Here is a 22,246-nt window from a genome sequence, read left to right as displayed (position 1 = left end):
TTTGCTGGGTCACTGCTCCTCCAACCAAGCTAGTCATTAACACAGAAACTATATAAACAAGGACCAAGTGGTGGCTTATTAGCAGTGATTTACATGTTTTATGACATTTTTGCATATATACAAACCATTCTAACAAGGGCAAATACTTAAAATAAAGAATGATGATAACTTTGGCATGTTGTCTTCTTCAGAAATTGATTAGGGAAGGTCAACATACAGTACCTAGAAGCACTTGAATCTAATGAAACTGAACTACAGGTGGGTTAAGAAATAGCCTACTGCTGTTTCAAGACTATTGAAATGTAGATTACTGAACAAGAAATAATTATGTATATCTCTTTCTCCACTACTTTATTGATGTGTCATTCTATTAGTATAATAGACAGACAACATCCTAATTTCCTAGGGCTAATAAATTCATAAATTTTCTATTTATCTACCTGTGGAAGGAGCATGTAACTAACCATTTATGGGCTAAAGGAATTATGCAGAAAATGCTAAAAACAAAGATCAAAGCATGGTCTTTTGTTCATTCTCTTTTACAACTTGAAAGTGCTACCATCATATATAGCACTTATTTTTACAGTGATAAAAAGGCTCCTTCTGACACAAACATTATTACATAAAAACTGATGAACCATTCATTTTGTTCAGTTTATGATACTGATCTGATTCTTTTCTTACATCAATTACCTTGGAGTAATTCCACCAAATTCAAGGGAACTACACATGGTTTACATTAGTGTAAGTGATGGAAAATCAGGCCCAGTGACTTTCCAGGTTTTATAATTTCTCCTACAAAGTCTTTTTTTTTTCTTGCCTGGAATTTAGTATTTGATTGACAATATTTTCTACCTAATGAATCTAATTACACAATTAACATAGCATGTAGCCCTCTACTGTAATAAGCCTCTGAGATCTGCCATGAAATATAATGTAAAAAACCCACCCACATTCTACTTGGTTTTTAGTTTTAGTTGTTTCATGTGTGTATATAATCTCTCTCTCTCTCTCACACACACACACACGTAGCCTATATCTCAATCCCCTTATTTCTCTCATCAAAGACCAGATAAAACAAGTGACTTTGCGGTGTCCCCATATTTTATAAATTAAGACGTGTATATTCCTATTAGAAGACTAGCATCTTACCTTGAGACACTCTTCTTGTTTGAAGAGATCCTCACAGTCCCTACCCTGCAGATCAGGAGAGTTAAGGAGGTCTTCCACTTCAGACAAGGCTTGCAGGAGTCGAAGGATCTCTGCCAGATATGCAGAAGGCACATAAGTGGTTTCCACAGTCATACCTTCAGTCACCACATCTGTTGTCTCTTCATAAACTGTTTGCTGGTATAGATATACAACAGAATGCTTCCTTTAGTTTCTTAACATTTAAACAAAGTTATAATTTAATGCAATTTCCAGTTCACAACCCAGAGGCGATTAAAAATAAATCCCACCTGTACAACATCTAAAGGAGACAGGATTAAACAGAAAGAGATTTGGAACATTAGTGTTATTAAAATAGCATCATTCTATAAAGTGTACACTGTCCAATCAGCAGGATAAAAAATAAAAGTATTTGAGATTATGCACAATGCCTCCTAACTCATCTGTTTGAATCAGCAATTCCTAAAGTTTGCCCATGGTTTCTTGAAGAGCTTTCCTCTCCTCTCCATCTAGTAAATGTGGACCTGTAACTAAACACTATACAATGATTCTAATACTAATCTGATTTTAGTACTACAGCTTGCATTTTCATTTATCTGAACTACTAATGTATGTCTTTCATATACCCGTTATGAGCATGCATTGACAAAAACTATATCACTTCAAGCTTTCTATTAAACTCAGTGTGTAACATTATCTTTTACATATGAAAGAAAAAAAGGCCCATTTCCTGACAATGTGTAGATACAAAGCTAGTTCAGCTCTGTTTATAAAATACTATAATAAAAATCTCTCTCTTTAAAACTAGAAACCACTAGGTACTTGAAATGTCTTGATCAAACTTCCATTAACCCTTTCACATGCCTAAAGAAATCCCAGCAACACCCCTCTTAAGGATACACAGGTGTTCTTCTCATCTGAATGGATATTATCTAAAAACCTTCCTGTGCAATACATGCCCATTCCAACTGTAGTGAAGGGGTGAGGGGACAAGTGTTTTACTGCTAGGGGGAAAAAAAGTTGGTTTATACAATGCAGAGCCAAACTGACATCCAGTGATGGGTTCGAATGATGACAGATTTAGATTCTTTAGAACATCCTAACTAAAGTAATCAGATGTTTGCAGTGAACATGAAATCAGAAGAGAAGTGAGGTGAGAGGGGCTGAGGGGAATGGGCCTACCAAGGCTTATTTATTTATTAATTCTGATTTCATTAGTCACCTTCCTGGAAAATTTCAAGATAAAAGGCACTCATGATTTTTGTGACTTGATGGTCATAGGTGTCAGAATTTCTTCTCAAAATATAAATCCTACAGAAATCCATCTGAGTTCTGAAGAGAAATGCAGCAACATCAGACACTTGCTACAGTCTTTCCAAAGAGTTTTTTTTCCAAATAGCTGTTGGAGACTGTTACATCAAAACCAAGTTGTTCAAATGTCCTGGTCTTTCCATTGACTTATGTCAGTTTTGGATCAAGTGCTCAGTATTTACGGAAAGCACTGGTTTAACAGTCTTGGAGAGACTAAAATGTTTGTTTAACTACAGGATAGCAAATGTAAGTACAAGCCTTGCCAAGGTGTATCATCCTTTAATTGTGAGGACCATGTATAGGGATGAGACAGGTATGAGTCTACATGACTCCACTAAGCATACATACCAGAATGGCAGCTGTAGTAGTGGGTTTTTGAGATGCCCACAGCTGTGCATTATGAACTTGGAGTGAGATCACAAAATCATGTCACATATTAAATGGTAACTGCCTTCTGTCATTGCTTGAACTGATGGTGAAAGTCACATACTTCTGGACCAAAACCCTAAGTTATCCAGTCCCACAAGTATCCTCTTAAATGGCCTTGAAATGTATGTGCACACATGCATGCAGACATACACAGATACAAACATACACACACTCCAGATACATGGAAATAATATCCATGAGATAATTAGTGGAGTAATGTGATAAATTGATCGTGCACATTTGACAGGTTCACCTGCACTCTGCTCACTAACCCAGCTTCTCAGGACTTATTCTAACACAGGAATCGGCAATCTTTGGCATGTGGCATGCCAAAGTAAGCCCACTGGCAGACTAGGCTGGTTTGTTTACCTCCCACTGACAACGGTTCACCACTCCACGCCAATGGGGAAGGTGGAAAGCAGCAGCCAGAACATCCTTCAGCCGGCGCCGCTTCCTGCCGCCCCCATTGGCCTGGGACGGTGAATTGAGGCCAGTGGGAGCCGCAATTGGCCAAACCTGCAGATGCGGCAGGTAAACAAACCGGCCTAGTCCGCCAGTGGGCTTACCCTGGAGGCCGTGTGCCAAAGGTTGCCAATCCCTGTTCTAACATTTGAAATCACTGTGCAGCTTCAAACATTAATATTGTCAGTAATTTAAATCAAATTTCCACAAAAGTGTTTCCTTCTTTCCTCTTAAATGTTGAATTCCCCCATAACCCTCTGCCCCCCACAAAAAACTTAAATTGTGCTGAGGTGTATATGCTGAGGTGTACTGTTATGGCCTGTAGCAGTGACAGGTAACGCTGCAGAGCTAACAATGGGACATTTTTAATGAAGAACTAGAAATGAGTTTCCAGATGCTACTGTGAGAGAGTGCTTGCTTCCAGTCCTTTACGGTCCCGAGACATTAAGACAGCAACATTTTCATGTATAGCAAAACTTTCTTTTTGGTCTGTGATTGTACAGCACTTCGCACAATTGGCTCCTGACCATAACTACACTAGAGTAAAACAAATATTATTTTAGTTTAACTTTTGAGATATTTTAAATGCAATAGTTACATTTTTCTCCTTTGACTCACAAGATAGTACATGTGTCCTCCTGGTTATTAAGAGTCTGATATTACAACATGTCCAGGACTCTCAACACATAATGAATTGCTTAGTACAATATAAGATTGGGCTCTAAGGATGCATGGCTTTATAAGCTCAGCAATACAAAAAATATTGCCAATTTTATTTTAAACAATCAGATTATGCAGCATTGCAGGGGCTCAAAAACTTTGGTATAATACGGCAGTACAAAACCTAAGGAGATAAGTAGAATAGAAAGAGACTAGATAGACTATATAGTGGTGTGGCATAGCATAAAGGTTTGGTTGGCACTTCTTTGTGATAATCTGCAGAACCCCTTGTGGTTTTGCCACTCAAGAGTAGCCAATAACCACATATTGTGAGTAGATATAAAAACAATCCCTCAGTTCTCCTGAATTCCTGAACTAATAAATTATGCTGAACTCTGATGCATGGTCATCTCACAGATACCTTTAGGCTGACCAGATAGCAAGTGTCAAAAATCGGGACAGGAGGTGGGGGTAATAGGTGCCTATGTAAGAAAAAGACCCAAAGTTGGGACTGTCCCTATAAAATCAGGACATCTGGTCACCCGAGATACCTTGTATTTACAGAAGTAGCCAAAATGTTTAAAACAAACTCAAAACACTACTGCTATAAACAGTAAAGCCTATTCAGTCAGACTGTGCCCAGGTGAAATTAAGCAATATCTGAAGTCAGTGAGAAAACTTCTGCTGATCTCAGCGGGAACAGGTCTCAACAACTATCCTAAATCACTGAATGGCCTATGTAGTTTATTCTTGTCTCAAAGTGCATATAACATATAGCATTATCAATGTTACTGAAAATTATGCACCCGCTTATTCAGGATCTTGTGTACACTGAGCTTAAAGTTTCTCATTGCTGGATAACGATGGTGCAGCTTCACAGGCGGTAGCAATCATGGGAGCTCTACTGTAAACAAGGAACTTGTGGCTGTGTTACTATCACTTTTCTGTTTGAGCAGGGATAAATAATAAGATGGTATAAAAAAAATAATAAAACCTTCCAGCAGAGGTCTGTTAAATCTCTGCCCTCAAGTTTGGCTAAATTTCTTTAAATATTGTTTTAAATAAGTGTAACTACCTTCTTTCATTTGCTTTTGTAAACCTTTTAAAGAAAAAGGATGGGAAAACCTATTATCTTTGGATAAAACATTGAAAAGATTCTGAGTTGAATTTCGCTTCACAATTTGTGAATTTGCCAGAGGTGATAGAAGCCACAGGGAGTCTTTTTTATCTCCAGCCCTATAATGCAGATCCAGGTAGAATCTGGCTGTTAGCTATGGGCTGTGTGAGGAAGGAATGGTCAAGAGGCATTTTAAACCAGGATATAGTGGTGTAGACACTCCAGTCCCTTTTGCATGTTGGGGTAGCTATACTGGGGAGAGTGCTGTATGTACAGTCATATTTTTCTGGTCAGTTACACAGCTAGATCACATAAATTAGGAGGGAAAGACTCAAGAAGAAGCAATTGAAAGAATAATACAGAGCCTCAGTGGTTTGAATGGCTGAGAGAGAAGTTGACCAGCAGATTAGTAACAACTAGGCATCAAAACTACACACCCATTTGAAAGAAGATTAAAGGCAGCAATAATGTATATGTAATTGATTAATGCATTTCATTAGCAACAAGAAAATCAATAAGGATACAAAAATTTACAAGAAACTGAAGATAAAAGCTTCGCTAAACTCATAGGGAAGTTTCTGAATAAATATCCTTTGCAACCAGACTAGCTGGGAAAATATAGTAAACAGTTAATTTTAAAACACTCAAGCTCAAACATTCGAAAGCTATTCAACTATTTATAAAATATGCTGGGAAACTGGTAGCACAGATGCTTCATTTTTCCTTCTTTATGCAAAACACATGCATTCATACTAAAATTTAAAAATCTTTTCCTGTCTATTTAATTTACTCTGGCTTCAATTATTACATCCCTCTTTATGTTGATATGTATAAATCCTTTCCAATCTTTTGATAATCAACTTGCTTTGGTTAATGATTAACATTGCACTCATTCCTTATATCACCATTGCACCAGTTATACTGATTTTCCCTAAATGAAGTAAAGATATCTTTCCATAGGCATGTTTTCTGGATATACCCAATGAATACTATGTCTTGTGTACTGATAATTGATTCCTTCCTCCTTCAATACAAGGGGATGGAAAACATCCATGGAAACACCCCTTAGAAGGCACAGCAGCCATAAATAAATACATAAATACAATAAAAAATAAAATCTGGAATACTGTTTTTGCCTTTAAAAGTCAACATTTTCTAATAGCACATGGTAATATCTGAAATTATTATTTCCTATTTATTTAGAATAGGGGGTAACATCTCAGATACCACTATTTGTTCATGTTGATCTTTAAATGGAGATCACTGTAAATTGCCCTATATTGTGTCAGCACACTGAAGCCACAAAAAGCGGAAGGAATAAATCTGACTGGTGGATGAGCTGATTGTTTAAAAAGTTTTACTAATTCTTTTGGAGCATAAAATTCTTTGGAACTAAAAAAGTCAGCCTAAGGTGTTATTCCATCCACCTCACCCCACCAGTCGTCTTCTCTGTTCCTGAAATGGCAGGAAGAGACTCAAAATCATTGCTATTGCAGTCGTTCACTTCCCACCAGTGTCCACTCTCTTGTCAAACCACAACACACTTCTTACTTTTGGTTGAGCCACAGTGAAGGGCCTAGCACTAGTAGAATCCTCACTGCTGTGTTCTGACATTTTTTAAATTAATATTCCTGGAAAACACAATGCAATGTGGGGACTGTAGCACCAGAACACAAAGCAGAGAAGCTACTGGGGTCATGAAACAGCTCATGGTACCATTCCAATGAGTAGAAGGGAAAAGAGTTGGGAGGAAAGTGCTAACTTCTGCCAGAAAATGATCTGATGGATGGACAAAGCAATGGCGAAAAACCCTTTAATTGCAGCTGAACATAGAGCTGGGTGGATGGAGGAAGAGGTAATTTCACATGAATAGTCTGGGTTCATGCTGGTGGTCAATAAAGAGAGCCAGGCAACCTCCAGACAGTCACAAAGCAGCAGGACTCAGCTTCAGATAAGGTTAGATAAATAAGTGTTTGAACATTTGGATGCTCATCTGAAACAAACCTCCGAACAATGTGAGATTCACTAACCAGTGAATAACAACAAAATACCATGAGACAAAAAAAAAAAAAAAAAAGGTAAAGATAACGCATTATTGCCATTGACATCTAGACCTAAAGGATGTACAGTTAAGCAGGTTCTCTTAACTGCTTGCTGTGCCAGCTAGGAGCGATGAGGTCAGCGTGCTTTTGGGCAGACAGTTTCCACATCTTCAGTATAGTCATTATGTATTCCCTGTAAATGTATATATATTTCATGTAAATATTTACAAAAAAACCATCTAAATGATACTGAGGATATGGAATTTGTCACCATGAGATTGGATGACCTCGGTCAATCACGAGTAGGCTACCAGTGCATAAAAAAGGCACCTCTTTCAACTGTAGATATATTTTAAATCCCCACACTACAGGATTAGAAATTTAGAAAATGTCTTTAATCTTTAACATGGTTTCTAAATCCACTTTGTATTAAGATTTTAGCACTTGAATCTCATTGCACTTAAACTAGTGCAAATCTGGAATAACGCCAGTGAAATAGCTACACTGATATAATACCACTACAAAGGAATCAAGGCCTTCTTTAAGATGTGTTGTTGCTCTTAGATAGCATTAAAATACCACTCTAAGCTTATACAATAAATAAAATGTAATTAACATCTTTAAACTGTAGTGTAGCTGTTTTATTTTCATTTATTAATCTGACTCTCTTCCTTATGCACAGCTATGGCACTTGTGAAGAACTCTATCACATCAAAATAGCATATGCACACAACCCTGAAAGAAAGATGTGTACTTTATACAAATTACACCAATATTTTATGTAAGGAGTGAGGCTTTTACAAAGTTGGATCTAGTTCTTTTGATCATATAACCACTTAGGATGAAATTCACCCCATGTACAGAGAGGCAACTTAATGTCAATGCATCACTCCAGCCCTGAAAAATGGGAATGAATTTCACCTCAAGAAAAGAAATGTCCTATCAATAAGCACTGATATTACTTTTATTTCTTAATTAAACCTATTTTTTTTATCTGATGCTATAAGGTCAGTGATGGTTTTCATTATGATTTTCTGTATACATGAGATGAATTATGCTAGTCACAGTAAAACTATACTTTAAAATTTTTATTCTTTTAAAGAAATATTTGAGGGTATTATTAACAGTAAAATAATTATTAAAAATGCAGAATTTGATTTATTAACTGTTCAACAGCCACCACCCAAGCAATGTACTAGCAGGTATGGAAGGGTGTGAGCTTCCTCCTGGTGACTTGTCCATGACCTTCACAACCTGACTGAAGTGCAAAGCTTCTCTCCACAGGTGTGGGTCTATGCCATATCCATTCAGGTTCAAGTTCTGTGCCACCCACTAACAGATTCTGATAGTCATGCCATATTCTATTAGCTCTCTGTGTGGATTTGAAAGGTACCTGTCGGCTGCTTTAGGATGAACACATTTATTCCACTCCAAAAATCAAATCATATTTTTTGTCCCTGTAATTGCATCAATTTTTTCTTCATCATTGTCCAGAAGAGAAGGATGCAGACAAAAGTTATGATGATTCATTTTCAACTTTGAACCGAATGATGAGTTGTTATATGCTGTGGGTTTCATAGTTACTAAGGATAAATATAGTTTATTTTTTTCTCTAAGGAAAAGATTAATCTAGTGTCCATACAGGTAACAGTCAAACAAAACTAGCTAGAGTCAGAAATAGGGCAAAAAGATGCTGAATCTTAATCCTGACGTTCAACATTCCTGCTATTCCACTTCTTATATCTGGACAGCCAATTATGCCCAATTGTGTGTTGGGCTTGGAAGGTACACAAATGAGACTATCAAATTTATTATTACCGTTGACATAAACCAAGTTTTCAGAAGTAAAAAGAAAATGCACTTATCGCTGAATGACCTAGCCCCCAACATTAATGTTACATTACACTGCACTAGATCAACATCCAATTATGCATTAAGTGCATTAATGATGAAGTTCAACATATTCAAAATATGTGCCTTGTTTCCAAAAAAATAACGCAAATATACTAACTTCATGTAGCTCAGTATAGTGAAAACAGGGGTACATAGAGCCATCTCAATTTGACTACGTTTAATGTGCAGTGTCTTGCTCTTAAAGAAGCACTACCTCAGTCTAGCAATTTTTTAAAATGTTACCAAATTCCTTTTTATTTTTGTGCATTTCCTTCCCCTTGTTACACCTTCAAATAATCCTTTCATTCATTGCTGTGCTGGATTTACACTGAGTCCATCATACAGAACAATGTCAGGGTTTGGCTTCCATCAATCTCTCATTCATTGTTGGAATTATGCGGAATTTTTCCTTCTGTCTAGCAAGAGGCTGGCTTAGCTGACCAAAACTGCAGATTTTGCAACACTGCTGTAAGCCTGTGAACAGAGAGGCAACTAAAAACAATGCCCTAAAAACCAGCCCCATGCTGCTATGAGTTTGCCAAGCCTCAGAGTAGCTACCATGACCTGTGCTGGGCCTGTTTTTACAGTAGTAAGGATGCAAGTAAACGTCAACCCCCAAAGACAGAAGCTGCATTTTCTATCTTTGCTGTTCTTTTCTCTCCCCTTCTTTGTGTGTTCCTCTTGTTTCGTCTTTTATACCAAACCTCAAATCATGTAGAACACCATTTAATGTGAAACAGTAACTAAAGACATGTCTACATTGCAATTAAAAACCTCTGGTTGTCTGACTTCGGTTTATGGGCTTGGACTAATGGAGTAGAGCTCAAGCCCAAAAGTCTACACTGCAATTAAACAGTCCCTTAGCCTAAGTCACATAGGCCAGTCAAGGCTGTTTAATTGCAGAGTAGACATACTCTAAGTTGTGTTATTAACTTTAACTTTTTATTAACTCTAAATGAATATGATGCTACCCACCCTGAACTAGAAAATGGGAACTGGCAGGCAGATGCTATGGGTTCAGCTGGTCATCGATGTGAGGGTCAGGAAGGAATGTTTTCTCCCACAGTGCCAATTGGCAAATGAGTTTTTCCACCTTCTTTGCAGCGTCTTTGAACCACGGTGGGCCAACTAGGAATTCACTTAGTATCTAACTGAGGAACTTGGTTGAGTTGCTAATTCATCACAACCTGCAGCCAGTTTCCAGTACGGTTAAAAGAATAAAATGAGCAGTTCACGGAGATAAGAGACCTGGGAGTTTAGTGATGGGCCTTGGGCTTATGGCATGGGGTGAGACCTAGTGGCCTTCAACGGCTAAGGTCAGACCTCATGGCCCTTACGGGCTAAAATCCTCAACTTGCTGCACCTTCCGTCGCCCTTGTGTGAAGCGAGGGTGCTAGGACTCACAGGAAGCTGAGTTCTAAATATAGGCTGAGTGGAACCTACTCCAATTTACAGGTTTTATGGTAGGAGCCCTGTAACCCCTGCACTGTGACCATTTAAATGCTTTCTATAAGAGAATAGGAGTGATGGGCAGATAGTGCCCCTCCCATGTGTTTACATGTTATAAAAGTTGCAGCCTGCCACTTAAAATCCATCTATGTGTCTGTACCAGATCAATAACAAATGTGCTAAACATTCAATCAGTCTTAGATTTTATGGAATAAAGCCAAGAGACCTACCTCTGAAAAAGTTAACGGAATTTCAGAACGTTCTTTTACAAACTATATTTATGCCTTTTAGCCAAATTTTGTGTGTGATCTTGATCATCTAATATGAGCACTTCCCCTAATCTTCACTGCGAGGTTGATCACGTTTTGTATCACACAACAGTCTCTTCTCTTTTGGGATAAAGAATAATACTAGGCATTTATACAGTGCTTTAAAGAACCTAAAGCAGAATCATGTCTCACTTGGAAAATTAAAGATTAACCCATTTATCCCAATGTATTTATATTTTTTCCACCGATTTCAGACAAATCTTGGCCCCAGTTCTATGGTAGTAAGATATGCATCAGACCCATAGGGCTGCATAAACAAATTGTGCACTGAATTGCTCAGTCCTGAGTGAGGTTGATCTAAAGCAGTCTTGACAGGTTGAGAGTGCTGGCATTGAGTGTAATGTTGCAGATAATACCCATAAATGGTCAGCATATAATTGATTTTGGCAAGATCAAAATGTTTATTTTGTACACTTACCTTAAACAAACCCAATATTGTTTTTGAAGTTAGTTTTCTGACTCTTCCTTGTTTACACATGTAAGTGTAGTAGTTTGAAAATAAAAAGTCTGGCTCTTGTAAGTTGGTCTTTTATCATTTGATGGAAATTGATTTTTCCCCGATACAGGTGAAATCGTGACCTCTTTGAAGTCAATGGTAAAACTTCTATGTGACTTCAACAGGGCCAGGATTTCAGTTTATATTACTAATGAAACTCCTATGATTTAACTTTGCTTATTTTCTTGTTTGTGTAACAACATTATAGAGAATGTCAGTCATTCATACGCACAGTTCTGAGAGCTGTTAGATGGTCAAGAAGCTGAAGAGTACCTCAAATATTGCTTGTGCCCCACAAAAGTAACTTGGTTATTTTTGTTTTTATTGGTGACAATAGAATGTCCCCCTCCATATATAACATAAAACAAAACTGAATATTGCATAGTAGGGAACAGACCTGACTAGGAAGTGAGTGCACAAACTAACCTGCAATAATAGACCATTTCTATTTCTTATTCTATAAAAATTAAGGTAATACATATTAACAGCCTTAACTATTTGACAGCATCTATCTGACTTCTGCTGACTATTGATATATATAATACCCTGAAACTAAGTGAGTGAAATTCAATAAAGCACATAACTCTAATGATGGTATGCATCATCTTTCAAGAGGTGGAAAATCAGGTTATCAGTTCATTCTCCACTTGCCCACCCTCAATTTTTGATTGAACACATACCCATCAGTTCAAGTGCAAACACACAGATTATTTTCTCCTCACTACCAACAAAACAAAGCAACCCTGTCCCCAAAACAGAATGTTATTCAATTTCCAAAACGTGTAAGATTGTACATTTAAGGGTTTAAGCTCAGGAGAATCTATTATATGTATACTAATTTCAAATCAAGGCATTTCTTTCTGAAAACAGTTGTATTCAATGTTCATTATACAAGGCACATGTTTGTTCTCTCAAAACAATGAGGACTGAAATCCAGTAATAAGAATTTCATAGAGTATTGAAGATATAAGATTCTTCAGTATAATACAGCATTCCAAAATAACAAAATATTGCAAAGTTACCTTTAGACCTGTAATTAACTATATAATTTCAAAAGATACTAATCAAGTCTTAAAATTTTAATATTGGTAGGGGAAAAGTTTATTTATGTAATGCAAAGCACTGACCAAAAAAACTCATCAGTGTGAGAGTTGTTTAGTTCATACTTTGGGACTTTTTAATAAATTCAGTACATTACTGGAAGAATAAATCTTGTAGATACCAAATTTAAAATTATCCAATAATTTCTTTCCCATTCATAAATCACTTTCCCCTCTTGATAGAATTGTGAAACTTCCCCTTTTCTAATAGAAATTAGGCGTGTCACCTCTGATTATTAAAAAAAAAAATCTTTCACAAATGACCTCAGTCATGACTGAAAATTTACTATCAAAACTGGATTTAGGGACACAAGCTTCTAAAATGGAAGACTGACTTGCTTCTTCCTTCTCTGGTGTAGATATATAGAGAACTCTAGTCACCATATCCGTTCTGTTTTGGACAAATTTGGCATACTTGTTTTGTGTACAGAACAATAAACTCAGACTTAATCATATTAGTTAAAATGACACCAAATACACAACATAATAACGAAAGTAAATATTCACAAATGATGTAAAGAAACAAAATTTAAAAAATCATATAGAAGCATAAATTTTTCATGTGCAAGACAGTATTTTAAGCTACCGATTTGTAAAGACACATTCAACAGCTATTATGTAACAAAGTACAAAAAAAAATAGCAGAAAGAATATTGGAGGTCTTGAAAAAACATGGTAATTCAATTTATTAAATAAAAATACAGCTGTAATTTCTAGTCAGTGTTTTTAAGCTCATTCAATTAGAAGAAATTATTGTCTTGCAACTTTAGGACAAACTGCTGTATACAAAACCAACTAGAAACTTTACTTTTGGACTATACTGAATGTGATTGTTATCTTTTGTAAAAAGGAATTAATGTGTTTTTCATAAACAAAATGCAATTTATTTTTCTATTTCCAGTTTTGTGTGTGTGATTCTTGTATATCTAATAAAGAGAACTCTCACATTCCCACATAAATCTGAAGATTTACAGACATCCCTTTTATAGGCTTAGTTAATAACATACTACTAATATTCAGATAGAAGATGTCATGTGCAGCTGTCAAAATGTTTAAAATAATTTTAGTTCATCAGCTCTAACAAAATTACTTCAGAATTACCCAGTTACTGTTCTATAGGAGAAATCTTCTAGAAAAGCAAGTAAAATACAAATAGCAAGCAATATGAATAGTTCAATATATATTAGGACTAAATTCTGCCACAAAATAACTTGCATGGGAAATTTGCACATACATCAGAGAGTAGAATTTGGACTTTAGAAATTGCCTTAAGAACCTTAGCTTTTGTTGGCACACAAGAATAATTAAGCAAAGAAATATGACAACTACTGCATATCTGCTAGTTTTAGCATGAATCCAAAGGCTGAGTGAATTTAGACACTTAAGTGTAACAGTAACCTAGAAATATACTCCCTAGGTTTAAATTATCATCATCATCATCATGTAGTAGTGTTTATAGGGGTAAAAAAAGGAAAATAAGCATACCACTTGTTTTGATGAATATTATTTACATAGGTATAATATCACTAAGATCAAATTAAATACAGAGAGCCTGATTTTCAAAGGTCTTAAAGCATCTGCAGCTCCCATTGACTTCATTGGAATTTGTGGATACCTGACATAAAATCTCTATTTTCAGTTATTCAGTAAATCACTTGCACTTCATGTGCTGCACTGGCTATCAATTGGTTTCCAAGTGAATTTTTTAGCAAGGTGATCATAAATTTTGAACACAGAAAAAAGGGGCTAAATTCTGACCAGAATGTGCGTTTTCCATGTGGGATTTACCTAGAAACATCCAAGTATAAAATTTAGACTATTGTGTTTATTTCATTACAAATGTGCCACCACTGGGGTGGGAGGAAAAGAGGACACATCTTTTTACTGTTCTGTTGATATCTCCCACTCAAGGTGGTTTTGGGTCTTGTGCAGTTTTATTCCTGATGTGCCTGTTTCATCATCTTTAATCTGCATTTTCAACATATCCAAGTTACCATCCTCTCCCAAGATGAGCTTTCCATCGTTGCCATTTTCTCTCAGACATCATTCTGCTTAATGTACTGGACATTTATTTCTATATAAATTGTCAAACTGGGAGTCCAAAAACACTCAATGGATTTATTTGAAACTTTTTTTTGTTAACGAGGGGTTATATTGTTGTATTCCTCTTTTCCTTTACTTTATACCTTATAGCTACATTTAGGCTTGGCAGAATTCAAGTTTTTATGTAATTTCAACAAATAATATCAATATTCATTTTAAGCATTTCATTTTTTTTTAATTTATTTACATTTTCACAGCTGCCCAGAATTATGGGGTTAAAGCATTGATGAGATATAAAATGCTTTATGACTTAAAACACAAATATCAACATCGCATGTCAAAATGTACAAAGTGAATATCCTTAAAAGAATCTCTTATAAGTTCTCAAAAACAGCATTTTTCTCACTTTGCCTATATGTACATTTTGATTTTCAATGGAAAATTTTAATTGGTTTGTGAGTGTTTGGTAAAATCTAATCCTTCCAGACCTAACCACACCACATATTGCTCTATAAAATAGTGAGAGAATTCTCAGAGATATAGAACATTGGTAGCTTCAGACTGGATAATATTTTAGCAGTAACATCTCTGATAAATAATCACATCTCTACTACTTATTCTAAAGAGAATCAATATTTAAATAATAGTGCTTGTATTCTTTTGGTAGGCCTTCCTGCACCAAAAATGGGGTCAAGTGAAATCCGGGGAGCAAAATTATTCTGACTTGATACTAATATATCATAATTCTGTGCAGCACACTGACAAAACAGTCTATGAAGTTTATTGTTATCATTACTTTGAATTAATGAAGTTCCAGCAATCTCAATCACAACTTTGGCTGTTTATGCAGAATTTGACCATACTACATATATTCAGTGTGATCACTGAAGCCAGAGGCGGATTACAGTTGCATGGGGCTCTAGGTCTGGACAAGTGGGGGCTCCTCCCCACCCCTTCCACCTGCAGTCCCACTGGGGAGTGGGGTCAGGGCGCGGGGGCTTGCCCCAATCTGCCACCCCATTCGGTGCTCCTGCCGGAGAGCAGGGGGGAGGCTTGCCCCACTCCCCCTGCCTGACACTCCCCCTGAGGACCAGTGGCAGGGGGCGTGTCCCACTCCCTCTGCCTGGTGCTCCTGCCAGGGACTGGGGTTGGGTATGGGGACACCCATTTTTCCAGGGCCCTCCAATTGGCTGGTGTCCCTGGGCACAGGGTGGCCCCATTGAGCCTGTGGCTAATCCACTACTGTCTGAAGAATTTACACAACTCAGTGAGCCCTTATGGCTTTATGATAGATCACTTTCAGTTAGTTGGCTCTTTATGGCACAGAGCTAATGTCACTAGGATCTCCATAAGGAAAGGAGGATCTCCTAACAGGCTACATTTTCTTTTTTAATACTTTCTCATTATTTATTTGTGTTTCACTGTTGGCTTTATTTGGTGATTTGCATTTGGAGGTAATATGGAAAGTCTCTGAGGAATTACTTTTTAGTTGAAGTCAGCTTGCATTTTAATAAATAGCTTGAGTGCACCACTTATATGATTAGCTTGCATTTTTAAAGTGTTTCACAAACACTAACTAATTATCCTCACAACACCCCTGTGAGGTAGGTAAATATCCGAATTTTTAAAAAGGTAAGTTGAGTCAATGAGAGGTTAAGTGAGTTGCCAAAGCTCACAAAATGAGTCAGAATTAAAGCCAGAGCTGTGAGCAATAAACAAGGACTTCCTTTTTGCCTACGCCCATATTTAAACCTAAAACATGTTGCCTCTCATAAACTTCAATACCTATTGTAAAAGTCTAGTCATATTTTACATTGGTGCTGTCATTACCATTCTCAACGCAGCAAGTCATCATTCATCATTATGAAGAGAAGAAAGCTTAAGAAAAGTTACACTGTACACATCAAATTCGATTGAATAACTGCAGAATTCATTTCATGTACAGATATTAGTGGATGGATTCTTGCATATAATAAGCAGCATTTTTAAATCCAACCTTATTTAAAAATATTTAACTATTTTTAAATTAGGTTATAATGATTGGTAGGTTTAAAAAGACCAAAGAAGTCAATAAAAAATTTGTATTGACTAGTTGAAATAATTATACCTTATTTCCTTGTTTAACTACTTCTCCATATTTTGTTGCAGAAAAATATCACTTTTATTATTTTGTTAATACAGTTTTAAAAGTAAATACAATCCTGCAATAACATGCATGGTAGATTACACAAATAGCACAATGTAAGCAGAGTATATAGATAGATAGATAGATAACATGTATATCCTTATAATCCATTTTCTTATTAAAAGAACACATTCATTAGAAAGAGAGACCAGTTTACAAGACATATTGTATCTTGCACTAGCTTATTGTCAAATTTTAATTATATTTGATTGATCACAATCATTACATTTAATATTAAACATAATAAGCTTAACAGAGTAATGAGCTGGAACACGATTTACCATGTAAACGAACTTTAATATTTCTTTCACTATTTCTGTCAATTGCACATGTATCCCCAGTGCTATTCTTTCCTCATAATTTTAATAAAAAAGATAAGCCTATACTTTGAGAAACTTAGTGCAGTGAAGAAAAGGCTTTTTGGAACAAAAGCTTTTGCGTCATCACTTATTTGTTGGACAAAGATTTTTCTTTATCTTGCCCAATATTTGTAAAATAAAGCATATTTTAATCATATATGCATTTTTCTATTATCCTATGGATATGACCCATCTGTAATCAACATGCAGTAACACACAATTTCAAAGTAAGTATTTTTGTGGAAATGCCTATTTGCTGCTATAAATTCTGTAACAGAATGTCATGTGAACAACTTCTTTGGTATCAATGATTATTTTCATGAGATTTTTTTCCCCCATATTAATATAAAATCAAAAGGCCAGAAAGAAGTGTGCACAGAAGTAGAGCTAGAGGGGAGAACCCATGGTAAAGATCTGATGAGAAATACTGACAACCATAAGGAAAATTTTTGTATATTGTACAAGCTGAACTTTGAGATGAAATGAATATGTTATATGGTGTCTGTTTTGATTAGGTACCTGAAACAATGACAACTTTCTCCTCTCCAACCCTTTATTATCCAGGTCTTGAAGTAATCATTGTACCTTACATATGATTAAATTGTTCATAACCATTAAGAAGAAAAAAGATCTTTTATAAACTGATGCTTTCACCCTCTCAATTAACAAAATACAATTTCTGAGTAAAAATTCCTCTGATATTTGAAGTGTTTGAAGAAAGGCCACGCACAAGTAGTATACGAAGAAATTCTGCAATCTCTTCCTAAGTGTGTATATTATACACTATGAATAATAAAAATCACAATTAAAGTTTGCATGGGATGGTAGTTTGAAAGTAATGCATTCTGTTTCTGAATTACATGTTTACTGAATAAAATAAATGCATGGTAATCTGACAGGTTTAAACTGCTAATGTTATGGAAAAAGAATGAAGCAACAAAAATCAACATGCTTTTCATTGCTAAGTTTTCTGTCTTTGGCCAATTTTAATTTAAGAGTATTTTTAGAGCAAAAGGAAACACAAGCTCTTTCATATTGGAATATAATGTTTCTCTCACTTGCTGACAGATTTTTTTTTTTATTAGAAGAGTTGACATTGCACCTAAAACTCTTATTGTTAGTAGGATTCTGTTAGCAGTAGTAGTTGCAAACATATAGGTTTGCCAGTAACAACTCACAATTTGTGCATAGTTGAGTCTTCGAAACTGAGCAAATTTGCTCTCAATATCTCGCCAGCGCTTGCTGAGCTGTATCAGGGTTGGCTCCACTGCTTTTGCAGCCCCATTCTTAGACAAGCGATCAGCTTGCCTGTGCACCGCATTCAGATCTTCTTTCTTCTTCTCCAATTCTCCATCAATTTCCTAGTGAGCAAAACCAATACATGGCCCAGAGCAATTAGCTAACTAGGTTAATCAATTAAGAATTAGCAAAATACTTCTGTCAGAACTTTCATTTCAAAGATTTTCCACTTTATTGTTAAAATCAGAAATGTACAGTCAAGTCTTATTTTACATTTAGACAAATAAAACAAAACTAAGATTCAAGAATCTTCCTGCTGGCTGGCTTTTGAGATACTACTAATTAGTCTATAAGGTGCCACAGGATTCTCTGCTGCTTTTACAGATCCAGACTAACACGGCTACCCCTCTGATACTAATTAGTGTACACTGAAAGCTATGAACATAGGCCAACAATGTATTTTTTCTACTTCTCCCTAGCACTGTGATGGGCAATTGGAGAGATCACTCTTATCTATTAAGGTTAACATATTAAGTACACACAGCTGTTCAGGGGGTGTGCAAATATATTAAGTTTACAGCTTTCTAACTTTGTAGGAAACTCAGAGAATGAAGCAAAGAAAGACGATGCAAAATAAACCAGAAAAATCTTTTGACGATATGCGAATAAATCTATGGAATTTTAACAGTGACATATGAATGTTTTGATGAAAATGAATGTGCTAATATGAGAAAGAGGTCATCCATATACCGGTAAGTCATTTGTTCATCTGGAACAAAGATACATAAAATCAATTACAATTTTTACTAGAAAACACCTGATATTTCTTAATGCAGTGCACACTGTTCGTTATTAATAGATTTTATTTAATGTGTTTTATACCACTTGCATGACATTCAATATAACATTTACAAGAATACAAGAAACAATATCTACAACAAAAGAAATGTGTCAGTTTGATTAGACTGTCAATATGTATGTTATAAAACAAGAAAATAAAGTACTGCTGAATTTGTGTGTGTGTGTGTGTATGTAATATAGAGATATGTTGTATTTGCTGTCTTTTAAATGAATAAAAGAATGTGTCAAAAATCTACCATTGTCATCCCAAAACAACATTACCTTTAGCTTCTGTTCATCTTTGGTGTCTGGTAGACTGGCTAACTTTTTCTCAATGTCATCCAACCATTTCAATAGGTCATCAGCCTGCCTCTTGTACTGATACCACTGATGAGAAATCTCTAAAGCCTTTTTTCTTCTTTGAGACCTCAAATCCTGTTCACAGTGCAGACATTATTAGAATATCAATAAAAGATTTACAATATACATGTTGGCATGTACGTATACTGTAGAAAATAAATGAAAAGTACCTAAGGACATTAGCTCAGTTTTTAAATTAAATTCTGATAAGATTAACTGAACAGAGCCAGTGTATTTTCCTGAATCTATAATAGGCAACTTTTACTATTGAGGGAGGCTTTATAACTCAGACATGTTTACATGCTCAATGATTTCTTGAGGAAATTCACCAATATTCAGAGAAGTTACGACTGAAATACTCACTAGACAGCTGGAAATTTAACCCAATTTAAATCTAGTCATAGGTGAGCTTCCCACCGTGACATCTTACCAAACTCAAGCCTGAAATATGAAAGGCCTCTCAAAAGAAAAGCATTTCAGTGCAGAGATTTATTTTATACAAATAGGGCTTTTTTATAAGTAAAGAACAATTTACACATGAAAATTCTGCCTCATGTTTATGACTTTGATGCGTCTAACAGTCTATGCTCACATATGAATACACTAAGTTTAAAGTATTGCCTAATTCTAACTTGAGCATATAATATTGCAAAGGGTATTTAATGATGCAATAAAGATTCAGACTTTTGTTTTACTTTAATGTTACAAAAAGACAGAATGTGGAGTTCAGTGAACACTATCCACATTATTATTGTTACTTTGTAAATGGTTTTCTTACATTATCAAAAAACAAAAATGTTATTTTATTTCCCATACATTTTATATGAAATAATACTCTACTTGAATTTGCTTAAACTGTTTGATATTCCATTGAGTTTTATCTGTCAAGGCTGAATGCCTTTATTGAGTCACCAAAAAGAAAATCAATCACGCCAGTCCTTGTAAACACAGCCTGTAATAATCTGGTCAATAGCATGGATCTGAATGCTGCTTTATCATAATTAAGGGCAATACATTACAGCTCTGCAAACTGTTCACTTATTTCACCTCAGTACAAATTACGAATTACATGCACGTGGTTTGGTTTCCTCAAAGGAAAACTTAATGAACTTCAAGTTTTCACTAAAATATATAGAACACCATCAGGTCTTCAGGCATCCTTTTAGTGACCTCATAAAAAGCTGTGAAAAACTGAGAAAATCCACCTGGAAAGCAAGGATGCTATTTTGTTAATAAATAATAATAAAGTGTAAGCATGTCAAACCCCCAAACCCAAAGAGAGCTTAGTGAAGACTATTGAGAGAGGCAGGAGGGGAAAATAACTCACAATCTTGATCATTTGGATTCAAACACTCTCTCGGTGATAAGAACTTAGGAAATGCCATACTGGAACCATCCAGTGGTGCAGTGTGTCCAGTAACCTGTCTCCTATATTGACTAGGAGATGCTTCAGAGGAAGGCTCAAGAACCATAGAGTAGGCAGTGACTGCATGATCTGAACATGGGCAAAGTTTCTAATTTCTAACCCCCCACTTAGGTAACGGTTGTCGTACATCCTGAATCATGAGGGCTTACATGATCATATATCTTTTAAGAATTAATATTCAACAAAATATTTTTTTCTTCAATCCCTCGCTGACCCCTGATAAAACCTTAAAATAAATAAATAGCTCTTGGGAAGACTCTACACATGTTGTTTGTGGGACCTGGTCCTTACTTCTACGGGTCATCATGATTCAGTAACTTAGTTCCCAATGTTACCTTGTCCTTCCACGGCATCTCACTGGAACACTGAAAAAGCTGTTACAGCTTTGATTTTAAATTACTGTAGATAACAAAAAAATATTGATGCACAATATGGCATTATGATTTGCCAACTCAAGCAATAGCAATGAAGAAAAGGAACCTGTATTGATGGTTTCTAAGTTAGGCACTAGAGGGTGGGGTGGTTAATCATGAATGCCTTTCCGATACAAAACAACTCTCCCTACAGTCCAAAAGTGGGTGCCCTTCATGCTGTCTGATTCCTTGAATGCATTGCCAGTCTTTTTAAATTCTTCTCCAAGGATCCAGGTGCTTACTGCCTATTAAGCTTGCCATCTTGAGCAATTAGGCTTTGCTACTAGATTGTTTACAGGCACAGTTACTGGGTGGCTGCATACCCAGTGCTGATCAAAAGAGCATTTGGTTCAGCTGTGGTGCTCTGGAATTCAGCACCTTGGTTGTCAGATTCAGTGAGGCCTGTGACCCTATTAGCACCTCAGTGCCAGATAGCAAGGCGCTCCCTGTTGTGTAAAAGTAAATCTCAGCTGGCCTGACTAGCTAAATAAAACTCACACACTGTTGTCACAATATTCATTTAAAATGTATCTTGTAAAATATCAGGCAAAAACTACCATCACGCTTCTCATTGTAAAATTTATGTAACAACACTGTATGCAAAATTATGGATACTTTCTGATATTACGTTAAAAAGCCTGTAATCAGGCCAAAAAGGCAAAACTGTTCCTCCCCCTCCCAGGCAAAAAAGGAAAAAGGCAAACACCATTTTGACTCAATTGTCTATTGAGCCAGGTGTGAAGGAGACAAGGAGAATGGGCTATTTATTTGCATTGGGATGGCAGGAAGATCATTCTTATTGTAAAACACAGGAGACTGCAAAACAAATGTCCCCTTACTAAAATTCAGTGGGGGAGTTTTGTTTGGCTAGCTCACAGTACCAAAAGAAAAGGGAAGGGTCCTTGGGAAATCAGGATCATGAG

The 22,246-nt window shown here is 36.0% G+C and overlaps 1 protein-coding gene across 8 annotated transcripts in view; it reads right to left on the bottom strand.

Moving 5' to 3' along the window:
* LOC116825693 (dystrophin) overlaps positions 1-22,246 on the bottom strand; it is a 1,328,444-nt gene that overhangs the window by 1,090,709 nt on the left and 215,489 nt on the right. For all 8 annotated transcript variants that reach the window (XM_075059803.1, XM_075059815.1, XM_075059808.1 and 5 more), the window contains 3 exons: positions 19,407-19,559; positions 18,224-18,406; positions 1,153-1,347 (listed from right to left, as the gene is read on the bottom strand). In XM_075059803.1, coding sequence (XP_074915904.1) covers positions 1,153-1,347; positions 18,224-18,406; positions 19,407-19,559 — 531 coding nt within the window. The remainder of the gene's footprint in view (positions 1-1,152; positions 1,348-18,223; positions 18,407-19,406; positions 19,560-22,246) is intronic.

The sequence above is a fragment of the Chelonoidis abingdonii genome, chromosome 1 (assembly GCF_003597395.2).
Source record: "Chelonoidis abingdonii isolate Lonesome George chromosome 1, CheloAbing_2.0, whole genome shotgun sequence".
Classification (NCBI taxonomy): domain Eukaryota; kingdom Metazoa; phylum Chordata; order Testudines; family Testudinidae; genus Chelonoidis; species Chelonoidis abingdonii.
Note: the sequence above shows the minus strand (reverse complement) of the source record. Positions and strands in the feature narration are given on the sequence as shown.